Source organism: Myotis lucifugus, unplaced genomic scaffold (assembly GCF_000147115.1).
Source record: "Myotis lucifugus unplaced genomic scaffold, Myoluc2.0 scaffold_182, whole genome shotgun sequence".
Classification (NCBI taxonomy): Eukaryota; Metazoa; Chordata; class Mammalia; order Chiroptera; family Vespertilionidae; genus Myotis; species Myotis lucifugus.
In genome coordinates, this window is record NW_005871230.1 from 2,385,566 (window position 1) to 2,400,335 (window position 14,770).

A 14,770-nucleotide genomic window follows, 5' to 3' on the forward strand; every position below is an offset into this window, starting at 1 on the left:
TATATAATAAATAAATAAGTACATTTCAAACTTCTGGAAAATTGTGGAGGTAAGAGTATGCCAAAGAATATGAAAGGGGGAAAAAAAAGTGAGATGTGAGTGTTCTTAAGAAATACTTTACTATTTTATACTTGCATTAGCACCAATTTCATGTGTCCTCATGTAATTGGCACAAAATACTATGACTATAGAAAAATGAAAAGTTACTGTATAATTAAAATCAATATAATTTCATAACATATTAATTTGATATAATATTTACTGCCTTCCAGAAATACGTGTCAATAGAGAAATATACTAGTAAGTAGGAAAAACCATGCCCTGTTGAAAAAAAAGAAATTTTATTGTATCTACAATCAAGTTTGAACTAAATGAAAATGAAAATTTTACCTTATTTTCAGATTTGAACATTCTTTTTTAAATTATAAGTGTAATGTCCCAGTCAATTTTTTACAACCATAAGATTTAAAATAAAAAATGAATCATACAGAATGTCTACTATACTCTCCTAATTTATAATGCAGGAATTTATATCTTTTAGTAAAATGACTTACTGAAGGTCACAATGTCAGCTTAGCTGCAAAGCAGAGACCAGAATCTAAGTCAATGATCCCTAGTCTAATCTTCACTCCCAAGTCAATGACTAAAAGTGGCAGGGATACTAGGGCAGATCCATTCCTGAGAAATATGGAACTCTCTGACAGATAGTCCAGGTTTAAGGATTCCCCACTGGCTTGCCAAAACTTCCTTAGAATTGCACTTAAGTGCAAGAATTTTCAGACCCAACTTTCCTTCCTTTCTGATCTCATGTACAGCGGTCAAACCTGCATCACTAAGGAAGGCTCTGCAGCCTCTCCGGGCTCCCTCCCCACTTTCTCTCACAGATTTTTCCTCACTAGGCCTCTTGCATATCTAATCCTACCTTGCAGTTGAACCCTTCTTAGAGGACCTGAACTAACAAATCCCCTGTAAATTAAAAATTCAATATCCCTTCATATTTTTATATCAGTACAAAAGAGTTTATTTTTATAATTGTTTATTAACTTGTTCTGAATTTAAATTTTAGTTATTTTTAAATATTTAAAATATTTTTAAATGTATAAAATGCAGAAGTCTTGCCTAATGTCATTTTATTTCTGGAAAAGCATAGGTAGAAAAATCTGAATTACTAATCTTTCTTTCAAGACTGCACATGTATGAATTAAAAGCACAAATTTTGGGTTGATAAATCTTAAAAATACTAAAACTTAGTATTTTAATACAAAGCAGATTACTAATTATTATTTATTTAAGAACATTCAGGAGGTGAACAGCTTAACCATTTGATCAAGGCACACAAAATTTGGACATGACTTGAAAGCTTCTAAAATCAACTTTATAATCCTGTCTCATTGTTTCATCACTAGGCTAACAAGCTGAACTGAAGAAATAAGGGACCGGTGTCATTACTAAAATCTTCTCACGCTTTTCTAAATCCCCAAATGTGTGTTAACTATAGAACACAAATGATTCCTAACCCAAGTAGAAAAATATAATGAATATTTTTTCAGTACAACTCAGATGAATAGCTCAAATTACTTCATAAATTCTCTATTCAAATAAATCTTCAAATAGTCTAAGTTAAAAGCAAACCGTTATTGTAGATTGTCTTGAATGGTAGAGAAAGAAAGCCTATTGGTGAAAACTTTTACAATTACTATGAACTAGAAACAAATTATGCTGCAAAGAGAAAAACTATAAATGTGTTATTAAATAAACTAGCACTGTAATCAAAGTATAAGATAATAACAAACTTCAAAGAATTTAAAAATCTTAAATTAAAAAATGTTAGAAAGTTGAGATATTCATCTTCATATTTCTTTAATTTAAATCATCATCTCAAAATTTAAAAAAAACTTGAAACCAAATCCTTACAACAAAAACAATACCAGGTAAAACAATAAATTTGATAGGTGTGATATGATCTTGGTGTCTTGAATATAAAAAAAAGTTTTAAGAAAAATACTGTTTAAAAACACATATGCTAACTTATTTGGCTCCAAAGACACATAATATTAAAACCTTCAATTTACTATAACTCACTTCAATGCAAAAGGCTACTAGAAATATTAACTGATCAAGAGTGATATAGGATAGCTACAAATAAGATTTATAACAAATAATGTCAACAAACAATTACAAGTTAGGGCAACATTATCACATGCAATTTTTCAAAGAAAATTTTAATGAAAACAATTTAAGTACCATTAACTTGGTCATCGTGGGCCTTGGGCCTCCTATAAATGAAGGATCATTTTGTTCCTCTGCACCTGAGGCTTCATTTAAGTTTGGATGCTGTTCATTTGACGTGGTCAGCAACTCTGGTAAATGGCAAAACTGGATCCCACATTGAGAAGCGGCTGTTTTCACTCTTGGCACTTCCTGAATCCTCTGGTACCACGCGGCCAGCAGTGGAAATTCGATCAGCTTTTCAGAAAGTTTCTTGCAGATAATTAACTAGGCAGTAAAAGAACAAAATACAGCATTATATATTTTTTGTTTATGACAGCTATATTGAAGTAGCTTTGTATACTATAAAATTTACACATATTAAGTATACAGTTCAAACAATGAATTTTAGGAAGTTTATACCGTTGTGCAACTACCAGTATAATCTAGTACTAGAACACTTACATCACATCAGAAAGTTCCTTGGTGACCATTTACAGTTCATCTCTGCTCTCTTGGTCAGTTGCAGGTAACCACTATTCTGCTTTCTATATGTATAATTTTGCCTCTTATGAAATTTCATCTAAATGAAATCATAAAATGTGTGCTTTATTTTCTACTTAGCATTATTTTACTGAGCTTCATCCAGGTAGTTGCATTTATTTCTTAGTTTATTTGTTAATTATGATAGAGCATTTAACGACTTTTATTTATTTGCATTGCTCAGATGTTTTCTCCCAAGCACCACCACCAAATTTCAATTTCTTTAAAAAATTAGTTTGTTCTTGCTTCTTTGTGAGGCACTGAATGTTGTTTCCATAGAAACAATTATATTATCACAAATAGATTATGACATGATTATGAACATGTAAATAAGTAAAAAGGTCAAGTTACAGAAAATTTCTACAAATATATCTAACAATAATCAGTACCAAAGTAGAAGCCAGACAGCATAGAAAGTTAATTTTAAAAGTTCACAGGTGTATATATATATTTATTCTACTTTAAGTGGACTTTAAGGTTAAATAAGCACACATAATTTCCTATAAGGGCAGGTTTTATGTTCAACTCTGTACATTGCAACACTTAAACACTGCCTTGCAAAAAATATGAGCTGTTTAGTGAGTGAAAAATGATCAAGGATCATTTATTAGCTTCAATCTTTCACACTGCTTTTTATGATCCATTAGGAGTTTGTGAAATCAACATAGATTTTTAACATATCAGGAACAAGACAAGGATGCCCACTTTCACTACTTTTAGTCAATATATTATTGGAAGTTCTAGCCACATCAATCATATAAGACAAAGAAATAAAAGGCATCCAAATAGGAAAAAAAGAGGTAAAATTGTATTTGTAGATAACATGATACTGTATGTAGAAAACCCTAAAGATTCTACAAAAAAAATATTATGCAACTAATAAATGACTTCAGTAAAGTTGCAGGATACAGAATCAATATACAAAAATCTGTTGTGTTTTTATACACTAATAACAAATGATCCGAAGAAGAAATTAACCAAAGAGGTGAAAGACCTGTACTCTGAAAGCTAAAAGACATTGAAGAAAGATATTGAACAATATAACTGGAAATAACTGGAAGGGTATATCATTACTTTCTAAAATAGATTCAATGCAATCTCTATTAAATACCATTGACAAACTTCTCAAAATTAGAACTAAACCTAACATTTATATGGAATCACAAAAGACCCCAAACAAATCCCGAGAAAGAACAAAGTAGGAAATATTATGCTCCCTGATGTCAAACTATACTACAAAGGTACAATAATCAAAACAGTAGGGTACTGGTCTAAAAACAGATATATAGATCAATGGAACAGAACAGAGATCCCAGAAGTAGTCCTCACTTATATGGTCAATGAATATAGGACAAAGAAGACAAGGATATACAATGGAATAAAGACAGTCTCTTTAATAAGTGGTGTTAGCAAACCTTACATCACATAAAAAATAAACTCAAAATGAGAGTTAAAGACTTAAATGTTAAACCTGAAACTATAAAACTTCTAGAAGAAAACATAGGCGGTAAATTCTTTGACATCACTCTTACCAAAATCTTTTTTAATATATTTCCTCAAGCAATGGAAACAAAACAAATGGGACTATATCAAACTGAAAAAATTTTTGCACAGTGAAGGAAACCATCAAGAAAATAAGATAACCTACTGAATGGGAGAAAACATTCACAAATGTTTTCTGGCTAATATCCAGAACATATAAATAACTCATACAACATCAAAAACAAGCAGACAATCCAATTAAAAAATAGGCAGAATACCTGAACAGACATTTGTCTCAAGAAGACATACAGAAGGCAAACGGACACATGAAAAGACATTCAGCATCACTAATCAGCAGGGAAAATGTAAATAAAAACCACAATGGTATATCATTTCTCACTTATCAGAATGGCTATCATAAAAAAATCAACAAATAACAAATGCTGGTGAGGATGTGGAGAAAAGGTAACCCTTGTACACTGTAGGTGGAACTGTAAATTAGTGCAGCCACTATGGAAAACTGTAGAGAGAGCCCTCAAAAACTTAAAAATAGAGTTACCATATGACCCAGCAATTCCACTTCTGGGCATTTATCTGAAGAAAACAAAAACACTAACTCAAAAAGATTATGCACCCTTGTTCATTATAGCATTAATAGTAATAGCCAAGATATGGAAGCAACCTAAGTGTCCATTGTTGATGAACAGATGAATGGATAAAGAAGATGGTATAATGCAGCATTAAAAAAATGAAATCTTTCCATTTGCAAAAAATGAATGGACCTAGAGGTATTATGCTAAGTGAAATAAGTCAGATGAAGACAAATACCATATTATCTCACTTACATGTGGAGTCTAAAAAAACTAATAAATGAATAAACAAAACATAATAGAAACAGACCCATAGATATAGAGAATAAACTGATAATTATCAAAGGGAAGTAGGTAGGGAAATAGTAATAAAAAGAAGATAAAATAAAATATAGAAAATATGAAAGTACACAGCATATAGTAACATGGATTATTTTGTAAATATATTTATATATAACATAAAGATGTATATTTGTATTTATATGCTCAATAATCTTGGAAAATACATTTTACTATGGAAGTAAAGTTTGGAAAACACTGTCTAAATTGTGCTCTGAAAGCCAAAAAAGTTTGTAATTCTCACCAAAATTCTTAATTGCGTGGAAATAAATTATGTGCTAAGGGAATTTAGCTTAAGCTGTGATAAATTAATCAAGTAAAAAATGTTCTCATCACCTCACCTTTCTTTTACTCTCCTTGGCAGTGACTTATTCTTATTTGTTAGATGTATATGGTATCTTTCCTTCTTTTTGAAAATAAGTTGTGATTATGTAACAACTAGAGGCCCGGTGCATGGATTTGTGCACTGGTGGGGTCCCTCAGCCTGGCCTGTGCCCTCTCGCAATCCGGGACCCCACGGGGGACATCTGACTGCCAGTTTTGGCTCAATCCCCTGCGGCCAGGGAGGAGCCCAAGCTGAGTCCGGCTTCTGGCTGAGCGGTGTTCCTGCTGTGGGAGCGCACTGACCACCAGGGGGCAGCTCCTGCATTAAGCATCTGCCGCCTGGTGGTCAGTGAGATGGTCGTTTGGTTGTTCGGTAACTTAGGCTTTTATATATATGGGTAATTCATGTTTAAAAGAAATTGAGGAGTTTTCCTCTGTGTGGCAGACCATCCATTCTATTTAATCAGCATGCCATGCTGCTCTGCAACATCCAGACGGTTGAGGAGGCACTGCACCACATTCATTAAATACAAGATATATTTAAGGAAGTGGCTAATGAAAAATGTATGAAATGAAAATTAAATTTGCTCCTAAAAAAGGGTATTTTTAAAAATGTACCTGGCTGATATGATCAAAGCCATCATAAATATCACAGAGTTAATTAAGGACAAGAAAACAAGACAATTCTTAAAATAGTGAAAATTGTACTTCCAAAAGTACAAAATGAAACTCTAGTGGCTTTGTAATAGGGGCAGAAAAATTTGTTTGCACGAAAAGAGAAGCAAAATGCTACATCTATCCAAACTATCTCCTCCTCTGCATTATTTTCCAATCACTTATATAAAGCATTTTGTACTTCTTTCATATCATTTTTAGTTATTCTACTCTGTCAAAACAAGTCATAATGAACAAATGCTTAGGTGAACAATATAATAAGCAGGGTAAGAAAATACTGCTCTTTTGTATTCTTGGCCTATTTCTGTGACTAAATATCACGGCTTAAGATTCAGCTTTCTGTTTCTGATCCAAACATGGTAACTTGACCTTGCTTCCTAATCATGAACTTGATCGTGATCTTTAGGACTGCTACTCCATCACTTCAATGTGTGTTAATGCAAGCACATAGATTCAGCATCATAGCCACTGTCTGAACTAAAATGACTGCTTCATAATCCAAGATGACTTAAAAGAAGAAAATAAATATAACTGAAATAACATCAAGGCTTTGGCAAAGAAAGATTAATTCCTGAAAGAAAAGGTACAGATCCAGGAAAATTACAAGCAAACAAAAGAAAATATTTTAAGAATTAGTTTACATAGAAATGGCAAGAGAAGAATTTAATCATAGGATACATGTAATAGAAAAGGCTGAGTGTACAAGTTTCCCCCTATTTAAAATTGAGATGAAAACAAGTTTCTCTCTGTAGTATTAGGTAGATTGACTCAGGGGTAGTCAGTAGATGTACTGCCTGATTAAAGAGGAGGAAAAAACCTTCTCAATTAGTAATACTTCAACCTCAATTGACCCTAATCAGGTAAATAGTATTTAAATTAAGCTAAAATCAAATGCAAACTAGCTGAAGATGGATATCTGGATAATGATCTAAAATTACCTTCATGCAGGTGAATCCAATTTTTTAAGTTTTGTTGAGTTTGAAAGCAAATATTCATCTTCTCTATCACCTTGTTTTATTTTCTTTGTAGCAATTACATTATTTAAATACCAGTGGCTCTGCACACGAATCCTTGCCAGAGTAGCTCACTGTTGCTTGCCTCAGCTGGCCGCCCCACCCACCACTGCTGGTAGCTCTCCTTCGCACGTAGTTCGCTGCCCTGCCCACCTGTTGATAGATTGTTATGCTTCATGGCGTAATGACCATTTGCATATTACCTCTTTATTATATAGGATGCATTATTTTTTTGTTTACGTGTTCATTTCTATCTTTTCCTACTAGAATATTAACTCCAAGAGGTCTGGAACTTATTTGTCTTGTTCATCACGATATTCCTAGTGCCTATAGTAGTAGGCTTTCAATAAATGTCTCAAATGAATTCATGGATGTGCCACTTAGATTCAACTTAGTTATGAAATTAGAAGCAATTGTAGTTATTTAAGCAGACCATCAACAGTATTTCATAACATGTAACAAGTGACTGCTCTCATGACTGAAGTTGGTAATAGAGGTGAGAAGTCAGTCATAAGAGAATTTACATTGACAAGGAACAAAAACAAATATTTTTCCCTCACCCAGCTCAATGGACAATATGAATACATATGACCTTTAAAATATTAATCAACATCTAAACAATTCCTGAAACTTTTAATATCCTTTAATTCTGAAGTTATTTTGGTTTCTAATCTTATTTTATTTTCATTTTGAAGAAAAATGTTCTTTAAGAAAATGTCAATTGATTAATACCACCTTAGTAAAGCTCTGGCCTCCAAATATATAGATTTTCCTTAGAAGTCTTTTCTCACATGTCAGTAGAGATACCTGAAGTGTTGGTAATATATAATGAGAATGAAATCTGGTACCTGATTCCTTAGTAGGGAAAAGGTGAAATACTTCAAAGCAGGAAAAACGCAGCTCTTGAAAACCAACTGGAAAGCTGCAGAGAGATATAGCTTCCCATGTTCACTCTGATGTTATTTTCACCTTGATCTTTTTTCCTCCATACAGGGAGGGAATGGAGAGTGGGGGAATGTATACATCTCCATGCCCCAAGTAGGAAAGAAAACTTTCCATGTAATTTTATGGTCAACAGAGAGGCATATAGATGAGGATAAAATATTTTTGATTTAATAACAACATAATTAAATTAGTGTTTTAAGTGACAACTTAATTATAAAATACAGCTGACAAGACTTTTATTATTTTTTTTATTTTTTTAAAGTATATTTTTATTGATTTCAGAGAGGAAGGGAGAGGGAGAGAGATAGAAACATCAATGATGAGAGAGAATCATTGATTGGCTGCCTCATGCAGGCCCCACACTAGAGATAGAAACTGCAACCCAGGCACGTGCCCTGACCAGGAATTGAACCTCAACCTCCTGGTTCATAGGTTGACACTCAACCACTAAGCAACGCAGGCCAGGCTAGCTGACAAGAATTTTAAGTGCTTGAACAGTGGAAACTCTAGTATTAGAAGGGAATCACAACAGCAATTTGAAATTACTTATCCTAACAATTAATTGATAACATTTTAACAACTCAAAATTTAAAGTCATAATTATATTTATTGAGAGCTTACACTGTTGTCCACAATTTATACAAGTTATCATTTATTCCTCACACTCGTCCTATTAGGTAGGTACTATTATTAGCCCTATTTTACAGATAAGAAAATGGAGACAGATATTAATAATTTGCCCAGGAGCATAACGGTAATAAGTGGAATTGGGATTCAAACTTAAGCAATTTTATACACTGAAACTCCCAGTAATGTACCCACTCCAGATCAATCTTACCAAAAAATGATGGACACAGGGCAAGAGCACGATGTCTGTCAGAGTGAAGTAAAGGCCTTCTGCAAACACATGCTCCAGAGGGGGAAGGTCAGAGGCCTTTGCTTTTCTTATGTGAGCCGGTTCCCTGGGGGTGGCAGCTGGTTCTTCCTGTACTGTGAGCTTTGAGAATGCCACTTTCAGTTCCAGGCTCTTGGACGAAGGGTCCAACCCATCAGATGTTTCCTGTCTCTGGGCCTTGCTCTTCGTTTTTTCCTTGACACCGGAAGGCCCCACTCTGGCAGCCTTCTGTTGCTTCAGCTTCTGCCGACGGAGCTTGTCATCGTTGTGCACTCTAACAGGCTCACTAAGCTTTTTCTCCAGCTGCAGTATTTCTGCAGGGATGTTTGGGCGCCGGTCAGAGGATTCTTTGAGAAAATTCTCAATAGCTAAAGGGATGGTGAGTTCACATAGCCTGGTCCACTGACTAACCTACAAAGCAAAACCAGAAATGAAATAATTCTTTATTTTCGACATAGCTTGAAGGAAAATAACTTTTTATTGGGAAATAAAGCTGGTTTAGCGAATTTGTCTTGATGTAAACCATTCCTGGGCTAGGCTATTATGCTATATGAAGACATATTTATAGTGCTTCAGAAGTGATAACATCAAACAATGGAGGTTTAGCATTCATGTATCTGGAATATATGCTCTCCACCTGTATCCTCTTACTAAATAACTCCTTACTTCCCAAAGCTTTTAAAGTATACCACCACCCAAAAAAAGGTGGGTTCCCAAAGCATTGCTACTTAAACTCCTGTTCATATGTAAAAGTTCCCTTTAAAAATCCTCAATGTAATTAAAAGATTAAGAAAAAAGAAGTAAAGCTCTAAAATAATATCTCCAAGCCTCATTCATTAAATCTTAAATTCGTATTTTTTCAATACTGCACTGAATTATTGGTATACGTGATGGGCTACTTTATTTCATTGGTTAGTGTAGGTTTTTTTAAGGAAATGAAGTTCTAATTTCCAGTAGAAAGTTAAATGTCTAAGTGAATGTGTCATCACTATATGGCCTTAATAACAGAAGAGAGACATTTTACTTACCTCAGCACAGGCTTTCAAGCAAGTCTTTTTAAAACCCAGAAGTTCCAAAACTTCCTTCTTCGAGGGGTCTGCTTCATATGATTTCTGGATTATGTGTCTCAGTACAACAGCAAGTCCTGCTCTACAGAAATTGTCTGGTCTTTCTACTACTGCAGGTAAGCAGCAATTCTGGACTATCGGTGGAAGCTCTTGCTTTGAAATAATCTGTACTTCAACATCCTGTGACAGTACATTTTTAAGTAGTGAAACATCTGTACTTTCTCTTGTGAGTACTAAGTAAACTTTAAAGATTTTGCAGTCACAGTATGATAACAAAAATAAAGTTACAGATGTATGAAGTGGAAAAATGCATCCTTCTATTTGGTGAGAAAAGTCCAGGTACAGATATTCTTCTGTAAGACTTTTCTTAATGCCTTTCATTTTCTTCTTTCATTGGTTCACCTGAAGCATAAATGGAAGTGGTTATAGGCCTTAGAATATAATAATTTAGAAGCTAAAAGATGAAATTTTTAAAGCATGTTCTAAAAATCAGCAAGGATTTGTGATAGATAAGATTCTACATGAATTTGTTCCTGGATTGAATAAATGGCTTCCAAAACAAAGATTTCCACCTGTGCTATTAACTAACCTTTGGGATGATTTTATACCGAGCTCCTTTAAAATGAGCAAACTCAGCCTGGCTGGTGCTAAGTGGTTAGAGCATCGGCCGGTGAACTAAAGGGTCCCAGGTTCGATTCCAATTCCCGATTCCCGGTTGGTCAGGGGCACATGCCTTAGTTGCAGGCTCATTCTGGCCCCTGCTGGAGCCTGTGTGGGAGGCAACCAATCAATGTGTCTCTTTCACATCCCTGTTTCTTTCTCTCTGTCTCTTCCCCTCACTTCCACTCTCTCAAGAAAAATCAATGGAAAAAGTATCCTCTGGTGAGGATTAACAAGCAAATAAATAAATAAAATGAGCATACTCAGGTGTTTTGCGATAGAGCCCTCCCCATCAAGTATTTTGAGGTTTCACTACAGGTGAGGACAAGACATGCATAGAATGGAAAATAGGAAATTCCCAGGAATACTGAGAGTTGTCTGGGGCTGATAACCTTGAGAAGTTTTGACAGTGCTGGTCCTCCCACACTGTTTCTGATTTATGACCTTAGGACATAATAATCAAGGGGGATATATTTATTTCCTCAGGAGAAATGGACTCTCCCAAAATAAGTGTGTTTGGTAAGCTATTGCATGTGGTAAGCTATTGCATGCTGAATCACAAGAGAAAAATAATTGAATTTCCCCATAATTTAGATCAGTGGTTCTCAACCTTCCTAATGCCGCAACCTTTTAATATAGTTCCTCATGTTGTGGTGACTCCCAAACATAAAATTATTTTCATTGCTACTTCATAATTGTAATTTTGCTACTGTTATGAATCGTAATGTAAATATCTAATATGCAGGATATATTTTCATTGTTACAAATTGAACATAATTAAAGCATAGTGATTAATCACAAAAGCAATATATAATTATATATGTGTTTTCCGATGGTCTTAGGCGACCCCTGTGAAAGGGTCGTTCGACCCCCAAAGGGGTCGCGACCCACAGGTTGAGAACCGCTGATTTAGATGTTGGTAACTGAGATAGCTCAAAGTTAAAATATCCAAAATCAAGTTCCTTATTTTCCCCCACCCCCAAATCTGTTCCTCAAGTATCTTTCCTGTCTCAGATAACAGAACACCATTCTTCTAGCTGCTTATGACAAAACCTGGGAGTCATTGTTAATTCTCTTTTCTTTCACACTTCCATAACCAGTCCATTAAAAAGTTATTTTGGACCAGCTGGTGTGGCTCAGTGGTTAAGCATCAACCTCTGAACTGGAGATCATGGTTTGATTCCTGGTCAGGGCACATGCCCAAGTTGTGGGCTTATCTCTAGTAGGGGGTGTGCAACTAATCCATCACCCCTCTTCTTAATTATAGCATTTGCTTCCTAACATTGCTTCCCATCCTACCTCCCCCTCTAGTCTCTTCTCAATATAGCAGCCAAAGTGATCCTGTCAAAAATAAAGTAAGATTATGTCACTACTCTGCTCAAATCCTCCAATATCTTCCTATCCTACTCAGAGAAAAGGCAAAGTTTCTAGAATAGTGTACAAAGATCTCTTTGATCTAATCCTCTTTTTTTTTGGGAAAAAAAAGCTATAATAGTTAATAGCTCAATTTTGAAAATGAAATGTATTTTAATAAACACTGCCGTTAGAATTATTCAGTGTGTGTAAACATTTTGGGGGACACCTTATATTTATTGTGTCTGTCCAAACTAAAATGTTCCATGATTAGAAATTTTGTTTTGTTCACTCCTATGCCTAAAACAGGGCCCAACTTTATATATATTATATATAGAATCAAGAAACATTTATTGAATGAATGCATGGATGAATCTACACACTCGCTTTTAAAGATGCAAACATACACAATTTTGAGGTCTAATTATTGATGGTATTTTCAAGTCATAGTCCTTAAGACTTTTGTCAATTGTAACTCTTTGTTTGATTTACACATTTGCTGGGTCTAAAATTCCCCATGCTCTTGTCCATAAATCACAATTCAAAAATTAACACTAGATGGCACTCTTTGAAAGCATTCACCATGGAAGCATGTAGTAATAAATAGGAAGATGGTATTATTAGAGGAAATTTATTTTAAAAGCCCTTAAAAAGTACACATGCACCTCTGTTGAGTGTATTGGAAATATTAACATACCCTAAATTTTAAGAAACCTTCAACATACTAAATTTCCTTTAATGTTCTAAATTCCGTTTTTTAAAATCAAAAGCAGAATAGTTACTCTTTAAGCTTTTGGTTCTCAACTTTTTTAATAAAGAAATAATAACCCATTATAACAAATGTATATAGTTACTAAGATAGTTTCAGAAAACCACTTAATAATGCAAATAATCTCTAATACTGTTTTATATTTCTTTTATTAAAACATAACACATATGCACCATGGTTTGCTACTTCTTTAAAAAGTTATTTAGACTAGAAAAATTATTTCATGTAATTTAAAAGCAACTACTTTTTAGCCCATGGAAACCATTTTTCCCTGAGCTTAATTACTTTTTTTTTAAACCTAGAGCTGATTTATATAAAAAAGAGTATTAAAGCCCACAGGCAAAAGAAACCATTTTCTAGGAAATGGACAGTCTCTGAGGAATTTGTCCCTGCAAATCTATTGCTGACTAATTTGCCAATCCTCTTAACTTCTTCTGACAGTGGGTTACTATAAAGAAGATCCCAAAGTGCATAGGGTGGGGAGATGGGGACTGAGAGGAGGGGAGTATAGGCAGAGAAAATGGGAGGTGATACCTGTAATACTATCAACAATAAAAATATATTTTTTTTAAAAAGGTCCCTAAGTGCTCCAAGAACCAGATTTGAAATAAAACATGATGGATTTCATTTGCCCAGCAATCTAGGAAACAGTAATTATGAGACTAGTCCTAACACTTAAACAAACAAACAAACAAACAAAATCTGGAAAGCAATGTTGTGCTATGTTACAGTTTTTGATTTAGGAAATGTAGAAATTTTTTTAAAAATTAAGGTTCATGTATATTTGGCAATTCTAAGGCACAAAAGAACCTTGAGAACAGACTTTTACCTGTTATATAAACTATTCTCTCCATAAGCACTTATAAATGCTAAATGTCAATGAGATAGAATAGTAATAATCTACCCATGGAGATATCTAAAAATTAATGAGATGCCTGAGAGAAAATGCAAAGCACTATTGAGTCTTAACAAAATTTATTTTTCCCAAGACAGATGTTGATGTTTTCTTCCTAGGGGATTAAAAATGTTCCTTAATGATCTTGGAGTTAAAAAAATCACTCTCCTTGGGCAATTTCTCCTCCTAAAGTACTAATGTAATTCCTAAAATAAATATTTAGTATTAACAAACTTGTACAAATTTTGTTTTGGGCTTGTACTGTGCCTTTAATTTTTCAACATGCTTGAAGTTTGCAAATACCATAGGCAAAGAAACTCTTCTTTTCCTTCTCCATGTCTATCTAGAAAATTCCTTTGTTCATTAATTTTGTGTCATGAGCTTTAAAGAGGTAGGTAGGTTCTGTAGAATCGTCTCCTGGGTCCCCAGAGCTTCTGGGACACAGCCCTTGTTACTCCATATTACATTCCTGAAATGAAGTGAGAAAGCCGCACACAAAACCATGAACTTTAGGAGCTGAACAGAAAGATGGAGTGTGCATCTCTTCTCTGGACATGCCAGTTCACTTGGGAATGTTGCAGGGGGAATAAAGAAGTTTTAAAAAAATGCTTAAGCCTTGGTTTCATTACTTGGAAATCTTCAAAGATAGTTTAAACAAAGTAGTCATAATTTTAATATTGTAGGCATTTAGACTTTTTTTGCATTCTCATTCTAATTAATATATCTTAGTGTTGATAAATTGAAACATTTCACATATGAAAAGGGAAATGAGTTTTATAGGTGTTTTCTTATCTAACATAAACATGAGAGAGAGAGAGAGAGAGAGAGAGAGAGAGAGAGAAACATATTGAAAATAAGCACATATCTCCAGAAGCAAAAAAACATCTTAAAGTTTTATGCTTAAAAATCAAGTCTGGATCTATAGCAACTAAATATTACATAATAGATAAGTTATCCTACATAATAAAAGCCTAATATGCAAATTGACCAACTGGTAATGATGATACACACT

General features: G+C 34.0%; 1 protein-coding gene across 1 annotated transcript in view; it reads right to left on the bottom strand.

The window, feature by feature from the left end:
- Positions 1 to 14,770, bottom strand: part of GSTCD (glutathione S-transferase C-terminal domain containing) — a 138,652-nt gene that overhangs the window by 116,953 nt on the left and 6,929 nt on the right. Inside the window, 3 exon segments of the mRNA XM_006096597.3 lie at positions 2,245 to 2,496; positions 8,958 to 9,425; positions 10,043 to 10,483. Coding sequence (XP_006096659.1) covers positions 2,245 to 2,496; positions 8,958 to 9,425; positions 10,043 to 10,462 — 1,140 coding nt within the window. The 5' untranslated portion in view covers positions 10,463 to 10,483.